At 45.3% G+C, this 12,789-nt stretch overlaps 1 protein-coding gene across 8 annotated transcripts in view; it reads left to right on the top strand.

The window, feature by feature from the left end:
• The window catches only part of KCNJ5 (potassium inwardly rectifying channel subfamily J member 5), a 244,426-nt gene that overhangs the window by 71,270 nt on the left and 160,367 nt on the right, over positions 1–12,789 (top strand). For 7 of the 8 annotated variants that reach the window (XR_012155934.1, XR_012155935.1, XR_012155936.1 and 4 more), the window contains one exon: positions 2,792–3,738. Coding sequence is in view for 5 of the 8 variants with exons in the window: in XM_073321012.1 (XP_073177113.1) it covers positions 2,799–3,738 (940 nt within the window). In the remaining 3 variants the exon portion in view is untranslated. Of the gene's footprint in view, positions 1–2,791; positions 3,739–5,808; positions 5,972–12,789 lie in introns of those variants that run through there. The other variant, XM_073321014.1, reaches the window with a different exon arrangement.

Genomic DNA, 12,789 nt, shown 5'->3' on the forward strand with positions numbered 1-12,789 from the left:
GATTTCAAACCTCTAAGGTCAGGGGAGGTTCCCTACAAGACTTACAATTATATTTGCCTAGTTTTATAACTAGAAGTAGTGTTAATCCCCCATTTTACAGATGGGGAACTGAGGCTCTGAGAGGGGAAGCAATTCGCTCAAGGTTACAAGTCGGTCATTGACAGAGCCAGGAATAGAACCCAGGTTGGTCTCTTGACTCCTAACCCTGTGCTCTAACTGCTAGATCATGCTTCCTCCTTTACGAAGAAGAATTAATCTCCTACATGAAGAGGACTGTGATCAATTACTTGTATCACTCAGCTAGAAGAGACTTAAACTGCAACGGGGAAATGATTAAATATTAGGACAAATTCTAATTACAGTGAAATGGGCAGTACAGTTCACCTGCAACAGGCAATACTTCTGCTTTGAGGGATCTCTTTTAAGGATCCCCAAGATTTGCCAAACAGTTTCACTTGACCTGTAGTTAAAGACCAGCTGTCCTAGCAACCAATTTTTGCCAGTCCCCTGTATGTTTTTGCTTATGGCAGGTTTCAGTGTCCTTTCATTAACAGCTAATCTCTCCAGGCTGTTTTTCATGAGTCAGGGTTGCAGGACACTTCTTTTTTTTTTCTTTCCACACTCCTGGAGCAACCAGAACCTGTGAATTTCAGTAATTAGGTTTTTAGATTAATAAAAAAAGGGCAAGCAAAGAAAGAATAAAGGGAAAATTTCTATCCAGTGTGTTTCTTCTGCACTTATCTCCACTGCACTGAACCTCTGTTTCTGTGCAGATTCTCCACTGACTTGCACCTGGCACTGGCATTTACAAAGGGAGGGTAAATGGGCCCTGCCATTCTGACACCCACACTGGGCACAGATGTCAGCGGACACGCATTATGCGAGGTGGCAGAGAATCAGGCCTGACATTCCAAGAGAGTTAAAGGGGGCAGTACACAGAAAACATTAGGCTAATAGCTACACAGCTCACTCTGCCACCTGCCACCAGCCATCACTACCCAGTCCCCCTCCCTCCAGAACAGAAAGCCAAAAAAATATTTCTCCCTCGTCCCTATCAGCTGCCAACTCCCTACTTCTCCCATCTTGCTCACACCACACTGCCCCCACCAAAGGTCATAGCAACCTCCCCTGCACTCTGGGGCTGTCACCAGGCAGGCTCTGAATTGCTGGGTATTCTGATGCTTCAGTGCCGGGAGGGCAGGAGAGTTTGGTAAACGATGGCAGAGGAGAAGTTGGGTCCAGCTGCCCATAGCTGCAGTAACAGTATTTATCTTTTCCCCCTTTACAAAGGGGGACACCTGGTGGCAGTAACATCTCTCTTTCATGTGCCTCCTTCTCCTGTATAGGAAGAACTCTGCTGAGGGAGCCAACTTGCCAGCACTGGGACTAGAACCCAGATCTAGACTCTCACTCTCTTCCTCTAACTACAAAGGCAGGTTGCCATCTTGACTCAGATGACTGGTCAATCACCACCACCCATGCTATAGTGAAGCAGTAGACGTGGCTCCATCAACAAACTCTGGCTGCTTTTTTTGGAATACTGATTTTGGTTGATTTATGTAGCTTTGATACAAGGGATAAGAGAAATTCCCTGCTGGGAATTGCAGAACTGGCTGCCATACAGTGGAAGCAGAAATCCGCTGCCTCATTTATTTGTCTTTCTTCTTCCTTCCCACCCACCCTTAATACTTTTATATATTGAAAAACTGAAACCACTTTGCTCAGCCTTAAGCTTTGTCTTTCCCAGGACACTCTTAATTGTATCTCTGTACCTCTTCCCATTTGCAGATGCATAAGATTAAAGACAGAACTGTAGTAGATTTGGTTAGGTTTTAATAAGATTTGCTAAGGATACTGCAGAGAGCGCATATCATGGAGAATGTTGCTACTGTTTCTCTTTCATATACTGAAGGCAGCTCTCCACAGGAAACTCTTTCTCTTCCCTGAGTTTGAAGATGGAATTTTTGGTTTTCAATAGAAGAAATAGTTTCCATTAAAGAAAGCAATATCTACTTTATAATCTTAATGTTCGGTGAAGACGATGTTACATTGTAACCTGACAGGAGTGACTGGCGCTCATATCATCATCTGTTTATAATTAGTCAAGAAAAGATTTGGACAAAGACCATGGGCCTTTTAGAAGCGATCTAAGAAACTAGATTTTCAAAAGTGATGAGTGGTTTTGGGTTGCCTTCAAGGGCATCTGATTTGCCGTGGGTTGGTGTTTGACATTTTCTGTAAACCAGCCGCTTCAAAATCTCTTCAGTTGAGCCCCCAAAAATTGAGGCACCAGAAATCACTAGTCCCTTTTGAAAATGTCCAAATTGTCTTCACTGCTCATCCCTCTCTGCCTTGTATAAAAGGAACCTAAAGAGCTTTTATTTAAAAAAAAAAAAGTAATGACCCAAATCAGTAACAAGGTATGTGCAAACTTACTACCAAGGGAAAGGGGCCATTCAAAGCAAGTAGTTCACCACTCCTGCTTCACTCAGTTAGCATTCTCTACAAATGAGGTAATGATAAAGGTGTTAAATAATTACTTCTCATTATTTAACCTTAAAAAAGGCATCAAAAAATACTACCAGAAGAAGGGAATGGCCCTACCAAAAAGCTTCTCTAATGCAGGATGCACTTGTGCCCAGCATTCTATGACTAGAAGACAAAGCTTTTCAATATGGTGTCAATGTTGCATAGTGTGCTATCATTCCTTTATGTAATCTGAAAGCAGCACTGGTTTGGCAAAGCTATTTTCCCCATGTCTTAAATGTTGTTTCCTTTTACCCTGCCCTAGCCCAACCATGGCTGGAGATTCTAGGATCTTCATGAACCAGGACATGGAAATTGGAGTCACACCTATGGATCCCAAGAAGATTCCCAGACAGCCGCGGGACTATGTCCCTATCGCCACTGACCGAACCCGTCTCCTGGCAGCAGAAATGAAGAAGCCGCGCCAGCGTTACATGGAGAAGAGTGGCAAGTGCAATGTGCACCATGGAAATGTCCATGAAACCTACCGGTACCTTAGCGACCTCTTCACTACTCTGGTGGACCTCAAGTGGCGCTTTAACCTTCTTGTCTTTACCATGGTTTATACTGTCACATGGTTATTTTTTGGGTTCATTTGGTGGCTTATTGCCTACATCCGTGGAGATCTGGACCATCTTGAAGATGAGAACTGGATCCCCTGTGTTGAAAATCTCAGTGGATTTGTCTCCGCATTTCTGTTTTCCATCGAGACCGAGACCACAATTGGGTACGGCTACAGGGTTATCACTGAAAAATGCCCCGAGGGCATCATACTGCTCCTGGTTCAGGCTATTCTAGGCTCCATTGTCAATGCTTTCATGGTAGGGTGCATGTTTGTCAAAATCAGCCAACCAAAGAAGAGGGCCGAGACCCTCATGTTTTCCAACAATGCAGTGATTTCTATCAGGGATGAGAAGCTCTGTCTAATGTTCCGGGTCGGGGACCTCCGGAATTCCCACATTGTTGAGGCTTCCATTAGAGCCAAGCTGATCAAGTCCAAACAGACCAAAGAAGGGGAGTTTATCCCCTTGAACCAAACGGACATCAATGTGGGCTTTGATACAGGGGATGACAGGCTATTCCTGGTGTCACCACTCATCATCTCACACGAAATCAACGAGAAGAGCCCCTTCTGGGAGATGTCCCGTGCCCAGCTTGCGAAGGAGGAGTTTGAAATCGTGGTCATTTTGGAAGGAATGGTCGAAGCAACAGGTAAGGCTCTGCCAAAAATAACCAGCACAGAGCAAAATGACAATGCAGCTGGCATTAAAATGTCAACATTTGCCAATGACGCCTAAGCTAAGAATATGGGTCTTTGTCCCCTGCTCCTCCAAGGGGCTGGTCCATATAAATAAAATAAGCCTTACACAGCTTCTAAATACAAGAGGGGGTTCTGTGTGACATCACACTAAGCATGGGAAGGGGACCCAGTTTGGGGAGAAGTAAGAATGCCCATGTACTTTGTCCACAACTCAAAGCAAACCTGGACTTTCAATGTTCTGAAGTGTTTGGCTAAAGGGCCATCTCTGTTTCCCACCCAGAGGCAGCTGAGGGAGAGCTTCTGGGGCCCTCTACCCAACACTCCTTTCTTAACTGTGTGGTTGGCACCATGGCCTGGTGGTTAGGGTGATGGACTGGGTTTTAAGAGACCTGGGTTTGATTCCTGGCATTCTTCTGCTGGAGGCCATTAGCCAGAAGCTGGGAATCGGTGATAGGGGATGGAATACTTGATGATTACCTCTTCTGTTCATTCTCTCTGGGGCACCTGGCATTGGTCAGTGTTGGAAGAAAGGACAGTGCGCTGGATGGACCTTTGGTCTAACCAGTATGGCTATTCTTATGTTTTAGCTCAAGTAGTTGTGGCTGAGGCATTTAGTTCTGTAAGTCCTGGGTTCAGCCCCAACTGTTGTCATAGTTCTGTCTTGTATTTAAAATAGGCTATGCTTGGGCTATTTTAGATATCTGTTGTTACTACTGTTACTACTGGATGATCCCTGTACCTCCAGTCACCACTCTGATGAAGGATGAGAAGGGTAGATATTTGTTACACTTTACATTTTCACCAGCTGGGCTAAACTAAATGTGTCAGAAACATAGCAGCTTTCTTGTTTGTGTCAAGCATAATCATTAGGTGAGTTGGAACAATAGGTGCAGACCTGGAGTTAAATGGGGATTATTATGTTCTAGTCTGCAATAGCCTCCCAAGAGAACTGGTGGGAGCTTTGTTGCCTAGATCATTTTAAGCCAGACTGAGCAAAGCACAGGGGGATATGCTGTAGGAAACAATCAACTCTGCACTAGCCAGAAGTGACCTAATTAGAGAGGGGGTCCAACAGCCACTAAGTCCTGATTTTGAACACTCCCATGTTCAGCCTGTTTTGGATCTGGGGGTTTGGTTGGGGACCTCATCTTTCAACTTTATGGGTCTTTTTCCATCTCTTGTGTCTTTTAAATTATTTAAAACCAAGAATTCTGGTAGAATCTCTGGTTGCGATATGGGACAGAACTGGCCAAAAACTGGATTGAGGGTCAGTAGTCTAAAATGGCACTCATAATGAATATGAATTTGTATTTACTTTATTTGCATGTATGTAGTATATTTCATGACACATTATAGGTACATGATAAAAGATACTTGACCTCTTCACAAACCTCTTTACAATTATGCAGAAAATACGTCTCACTGAGGATCAGAGAGAGAGAGAGAATATGTACAGATCATTTCCTCCCTACTACAGTACAACCACCTCTAGGTGGAATGTAGCAGCCATTAAACAGCACAGAACAGCACTATGTAACAGATAGGATGGGAGAGATATGGCTGGCTGAGCTTTCTTTCCACGCCAAAGCCTCATTGCACATGGATGTGTGGTGCCAAATCTGCAGCTAAAAGCAGTGCTGACTTTCTCAAGGGGAGTTTGAAGAGGGTGCAGGAAGACAGAGAACAGACAAGTGTTATGCAGTGTCATCGGGTGTCACCCGGTTTCAATCAATTGAGTCCCAGTGTCCTCCCATGGATAGGTGTTCCTGGCCAGTTCTTCCTAAAACTGGAATGCAAAAGTATTTGTAGCACAACATGAAATTATTCTGTTTCTTTCAATCCCTGTCTCACTTTCCAGCAAGTACGAGAAGGCAGATGCATAGGGGAGTCCTTTTAGATCAGGGGAGCTGGAAGCAGTCTCAACTCCTGGAACACAGGAAGTGACTACTTATTGGCTACTGTAACATCTGTTCCTGATTATTCCCTTTGCAACACTAAATATGCATGCACCCATTTTCTAGGGCACATTGTTTGTGTAGTGCTCTGTGTAAGGTGGAAAGCGTGTCTCTCTCACCAGCAGAAGTGGGTCCAACAAAAGACGTCACCTCACCCACCTTGTCTCTCTAACATCCTGGCACCGACACAGCTACAATACTGCAGATAAGTTGTCTCTATGTCATTTTCTTCCTACCTCACCTTAACAGCTGGCATCACGCTAAGCATGGAAGGGGGACCCGGTTTGGGGAGAAGAACTCCCGCGAGCTTTGTCAAAGCAAACTTAGACTTTCAACATTCTGAAGTGTTTGGTTAAAGGCCCATCTTCGTCTCCCACCCAGAAGGAGCTGGAGAAGAGCATCGGGGGCCCTCTACCCAATGCTCCCTTCTGAACTGTGTGGTTGGCACCATGGCCTAGTAGTTCACGTGGTGAATTGGGTTTTAAGAGACCTGGGTTTGATTCTCGGCATTCTTCCACTAGAGGCCTCCAGGCCCAGGTCTCAATTTCTGGCTGTTCTGCTGGCTCTCGGTGTAACCTTTGGTCCATAAAGTAACCTCTCTGGGACCCAGTATCAGATGGGGGAAATGCCTGCCTACCCCACCCCAGGGGTGCTCTGAGTATTAAAGTGCTGGATGAGTACTTGTGAAGGGCAGGGCAGTTCTTTCAATGCTCCCTGGAATAGGGTAGGGGTACCTGCAACCGTGCTCTCCTCAGTGTAGCCTGTAAGGGGGGGCACTACCCAGCCAGCAGCACGGGGCATTAAGAATTAAGTCCCAGCTGGGGAATTCAGAGTTGGCTCAGTGAGGCTGGGAAGCAAAGATGCACCTGAGCCCCTTAGAGTGTGGTTGGGCTAATATCAGGAGAGAGGAAGGCACTGTTATCTAGAAGCCAGGACCAAGCATTCTGGAGGAAGAAGAGCCCCCGCTAGTATTGTGCATTCATAGGAAGATCAGCCATTTTAAGTTTAAGGGGTTAAGCCGCAGGAGAGGACTGAGGCTGGTGACTGGGATGAGTTGGGGGGAGGGGTTAGCCCTGTACAGCTGGACTCTGAAATGCCAAAGAGGGCTTTTTAACTTAAGCTGAGCCCCCCTGCAAAGTTTCTCCCCCTGCCCCAATGTTATTATCATGTCTTACTGGTGGTGGTTGAATGGGATGCAGTTATTCAGGACTCTTAAAACAACCTTCAAGGGGACTAGGGGTGGAAAACCTAACTTTTATGAAATTTGCCCCCTCCCCCGGTGGCATTCAAGAGCCACTTCTGCTTCCCCCAGAGATGCCTGTTACCATAATTGTGTCAGGAATACTCAAATGGACAAATAAGCAGGTTTTTAACCAATAAAACGCTGATTAAATATGACTGCATTGTGCCTTAGAATCATAGACTATCAGGGTTGGAAGGGACCGCAGGAGGTCATCTAGTCCAACCCCCCGCTCAAAGCAGGGCCAATCTCCAATTTTTGCCCCAGATCCCTAAATGGCCCCCTCAAGGATTGAACTCACAACCCTGGGTTTAGCAGGCCAATGCTCAAACCACTGAGCAAATCCCTCCTCCCCATGACACTGTCTTGACCCTGCCAAATCTCTGAGCACAGACAGTCCCAAAGATGGGAGAGCCCTGGCTGCCTATTTCAGAGTGTGCTTTAGCACAGATGCAAGCAACCCGTTGGTAAAAATTGGCAGAGCTACGTTCCAACCTTCCCACTCAATCCACTGCAAATGAGTTTGATTATTTTCCGTTTATGGTGATCATGCCGTTCACCACCAGGGGGCTCCATAATTCTCTAGAACAGGGGTTCTCAACCCATGGGTCGGGACCCAAAATTGGGTCACCAGAATGTTTCAAAGGGGCATGTGGCAGCTTCTGTCCCACGGGGCTGGCTGGGCTCGCCTCCCTGCTCCAGGACCTGCAACCTCTTGGGTCCCAGCACCACTCAAGTTTGGCCCAGCCGTCATAATGATGGGAGCGCTGGGTAGGCCAAATTTGAGTGAGTGGCTCTGCAACATCATCAACCAGGTCACAGCTCCACTCACACGAATTTGGTCCAATCAGGGTGGCAGGGACCTGAGCAGCAGTGCAGCCCCAGAGATTGCACTGCCTGGATTGGAGAGCCAAGCCCAGTCAGCCCCACAGCACAGGAGCTGCAGGAGCCACCATTGTGGGGTGAGTGGCAGGCAGGATGCAAGCCCCCGCTTTCCCCCCCACACACACACACAGGTGACAGGACCTGACCAAAATCACACCAGGGCTTCCAACTCCAGACTATTTGCTAGGTCACGACAGGCCATAAACATTTACAAATAGGTTCTGAACCCCCAAAAGGTTGAGAATCCCTGCCCTAGAAGGTTTTACTCCAAGAACTCACAGCAAGAGTTACCTACCGGGGCAGACTTTGCTGCAACAGGGCCTAGAGGAAGGTGATCCCTCAAACCGCTGGGTCCCAGACCATCCCCAGCTTTCAAAATTATCAGCCACACCTCAGAAGCAAACAGGATGCCAGGACAAAGACAAGCACCGGTGGTGCCCCCAGCTTCTTTCCTTGGTCTTCGGGTGGGTGGAGGCCCTCAGCAATCGCTGCAGCTTTCAAGCAGAGTTTGAGGGTAGTCCTGAACAGATTACATGGCAGCAGTGTAACCTATTTGCAATGCGTGCAAGGGCTAATGTAGCATTACTAGGGAGTATTCTTTAACCAGAGGTCTATTGTAGAGATGGGTCAATATGCAGATCTGGATGCGAACATTACCAAAGCTCATGAGAGTTGGAATGACAGATTCTGTTTAGGGACCATATCTAGTGTACTGGGCTGCTGTGTAGTGTGTTGGTTGTGTGTCTTGTTGGTATAAGAGTGCTGTAGAATAACACCATGTTATAGCTACTAGCAATCCATGCCCAATTTTCCATTCATTTACAGCAGTGTAAATCAGGAGTCACTCTATTGATGTCAATACAGTTACAGGAGTGTAAAACAAAAGGCAAATCAGGGCCTCGCCTAGACTGTGAGGCTCTTAATACACACTTGGGCATTATAAAAAATAACAGCATTTCAGGGAGTTATACAGGAGAGAGATTGATAATGGAATTTTATTTGGTAGCCCTGGGTTGGCTGATATCAAAGAGAGCCCTGCACTGAGGTTGGAGGTTAATACCTAGAAGTACCTTTGTGGCCCAAGGCCCATTTCACCATCACAGACTAGCACCATCAAGTCCTGCTTGAATAGATACTCTGTGGCTTTAGACTGTACTTCCTCTGACCAAAAGGCTCAGCCACTGCTAATGATGTGCAAAAGGAAGTCATCACCAGCAACAACCTCAAAATTAAAAGCATGGCAGAGGAATTGGATTGCTTTACAAATGGACTCCTCTCCCAGTGGAATTGCCCAGACCTGAGTGTAATGACATTAAGGAGCCTGGATCTATGGAAATTAATTACTCCAGTCTCAGGAGACAGTGTTGTATCTGCTGTTAAACCCAAAAGATGTAACTGGAAGAGCTCTTCCCATTGGCTCTAGGGCTGGGTGGACGTCAGACTGTACCAAGGTTTGACTAAAACATTCAGAATCCAGGTGGCTTTCTGTATGGCTCATGTGTAGAGTGGTGGGGAGACATCTCACCAGAACAGGGTGTCCTGCAATGCAGCATGTATCTCTAGTTTGGGGCCTTTACTAAAACTGCCCAGGAATGGTCATCCTTGTGATTTGTGTGAGATGAACTCCTGTTGTTAGGAACTGAATGAAGGTCCTCAATTTAGAATATTGCATAGACAAATGAACAATACTTGGTCCCTGTTAATGAAGCTGGATCCCTTTTTTTTTTTCTGGATATGTGAATTATTTCCTGACACGCTGCTGACTGCTAGGTCCAATATTTATACAGGTGGCCTGATATTTGGAGATGAGGCTAGAACTTGTCAGCGGTAGATAGGATGATGTTGGAGAGACCAGACCTAATGAAATGAACACTGCAGACAGGCATATTAATAATCATTTTACTTTTGGTTTACACAAAACTTATTCAGTACAAAATTGCTCCAGTTAGACTACATGGAAAGAGCTGCTAGTCCTCATTTCTACAGTCACATTTCAGAGAACTATAAAAATGGCACCATGGGGCTCGATGGTTATCTTTAGTCAATCACTGGAGAGCAATTCACTCCATTTCCAAGGAGCAAAAAATATTGGTTGGGATTTTTTAAAAAACTAAGGAATTTAGAGACACGGCTCCTACTGAAAGTCCATGGGAGCAGAGGACCAAATTTTAAAGGTATTTAGGTGCCTGAAGAAGCAGTTAAAGACCCAGTAGGATTTTCAAAAGCACATAGGCACCTAACTCCTATTGATTTCAGTGGGCAATAGGTGCCCAGTGGGATTTTCAAAAGTGCCTATCTGCATCTTAAGCACCCAAATACTTCTGAGGATCTGGGCCTGAGCATGTACCATCCTGAGCCTGCTTTTAAAATCCCACCCCATTATTTCTAACTGCCAGTGCTACCAACTCAATCTGGGATCCGAGAGCAATGCTGGGTTCTTTCCTTCTCACACATGGCTGTCAGCACGAGAATTGCAGCAGGCCAAATTGTGACCTCGTTATCACCTGTGTTATTCTGTTAGCCTGCAGGAGGGGGGGCACAGATGTAGCTAACTGGAACTAAACCGTTCTGTTGATAATGCAAAAGAAGGAATAGACTGCAGCTCACTCTCCCAGAACTGGGTTGGCTCTGCATTGGTTGTCATGGGTACAAATTAGTAGAAACTCACTTTAATCCCTGCAAGACAGACGGTAGTGGGTGAGATAATATATTTTATTGGACCAATGTCTCTTGGTGAAAGAGACAAGCTTTCTGGCTGCACCAAACTCTTCTTCAGGTCACTGCAGTCACCAACATATCTGAATATACACCTACCTGGTGAGGAAGAAGGTAATATTAGTTCCAGTCATTTTTTCAAAGCATTTCAGGACAGATTTTCAAAGATATTTAGGTGCCTAAAGATGCCCATGGGCACCTAGTGGGATTTTCAACCACCCCGAAGCAGGTTAGGTGCCTCCCTGCCATTGAAAGTCAATGAGACTTAGGTACCTAAGATGATTTTGTGAGATGATTTTGAAAATCCCAGTAGGTGCCTAGCTGAAATTTTAAGATCCTAAATACCTTTGACAATCAGGCCCTTCAAGCCTGACCACTGTACCGTATAAATGGCTAGAGGTATAAGCACATAACTAGAACTGGGCAAAAAATAGTGAATATTTTTTCATTAACATTTTTGGGGGAAATTGTTTATTGCAATTTCCAAAAGTTTCAACCAGCTGTAGGGGAAAAAATTAACCAGTAATTCCCGCTCACCCTCCAGTTTTCATCCCTGCCTGCCCCATTTCCATCAGACACACTCCCTTGTTGTAGCATTAGTCCTACCTAAAGCAGCATCCTGTAGAAGCTATAAATCAGTACATATGCCTTGGCACTATTGGCTGCGCAGCTTTGAAAACACCAGAGAAAGGCTCAGTTCCGGGCAGACCTGTGTTGATTATTCCCTGAGTGAAATGACTACAGCAGGGGCTAAATCAATAGAGGTGACAAACATTCCAGCAGCCAGTGCTGCTTTTATGGGCATCTTGAATCACTTACAGTGCCAGCTTAATGAATTGGGCACAGCAATGACTTTAGGGAATTAATTCTCCCTTGCCTTATCTTCAAGGGACACTCTTCAAGATTGGTTGCTCCAAATTTGACTTGCAAGAGAAGAAAATGGGAAGGAATCTGTTTGTAAAGTCCATACAATTTTGCTTTCAATGCTCTTTCTTTCTTTCTCTCTTCCCCACCCCAGGGCAACAAAAATCCAAAGCCGGTAGCCCCAGTCCACTGACAGAATTAGGCTGGCCTGTTGTGTGCAATAAACATGGATGTGCCACTAACCTCTTCATTGCTTAATAGAAGAGAGAGAGAGTATGAAGCAATGCTGCCAGAGACTAAAGAGTAGTTGAAAGCCAATCCCCCACGTGCACTCAGATTCATCGGGGTTGGGAGATGAACGACTTGGCTGATTCAATTAGCGAACATTAGAGAGCCTAGCTTTTTCCCCTGAAGCCATCATTCCCTATGATGAAGGAGTCTGCATATCTTATAAGTCTCTCTGGATGAGTCTTGCTTCCCTCACATCTTTTATCCTCCTCTCCGCCTTCGCTGACAATTAACCAAAGATTGATTTATCAATATAGCTACATGCAAACCTCATTCTGTGCTTACCAGTCTTCTTCTTCTTAGCATATGTGCAATGTGCCTCAGGTGGCTTGTGACCAGGATTCATCTCCGAATTTGGTCCGCTGGTTGGATCATTAGCTTCTGCAGTCCAGGTATTGATGGGGAACGCAACATGAACGCTGATCCATGCCCCCTTGCCTACCAGTGCTGTTGCCTTAATGGGATGCTAGGTGATCACTGGGCATTCAGGAGGCATCAAGTCATCTTATTTCACCACTGGTGTTCACTGGTTTTCTTTGACTCCCCCCCACACTTATATTAAATAGACAGTTGGAGATAATAGAGCTGACTTGTTAATCCAGTGACGCAGTACAGTATTAGCACACAGTTTCAAAAGGACAGAACTATACTTAGACATCGTTGGAAGGAAGATGGTCTAATAGTTAGAGCAACTGGCTGTGAGTCAGGACTCCTTGGTTCTATTCCTCATGTTGTCACTGTGTGACCTTGAGAAAATCACACCCTTTCTACACCCCAGTTCATCCATTTTTTAAAAGGATAGAATAATATTCCCCTCCTGCCAAGGTAGAACGATGTGAAATAATCACAATGAAGCTTGAAATTTGAGGGATTTGTATTTCAGTCTGATGTCCTGAAATTAATCAAACTTTGCATGCAAAACACAGTAAAATTAGTGCTAGCTTGTTGGTTGGTTGGTTTTGCTTATCCATAGGCTCATTTTCATTCTTAAAAATGTGCATCAGTAAAAAGGGCATTATAGTACATTCCTCTCAGAAAGGGAGTATTGTGATGTA

Source organism: Lepidochelys kempii, chromosome 22, assembly GCF_965140265.1.
Source record: "Lepidochelys kempii isolate rLepKem1 chromosome 22, rLepKem1.hap2, whole genome shotgun sequence".
Lineage (NCBI taxonomy): Eukaryota > Metazoa > Chordata > Testudines > Cheloniidae > Lepidochelys > Lepidochelys kempii.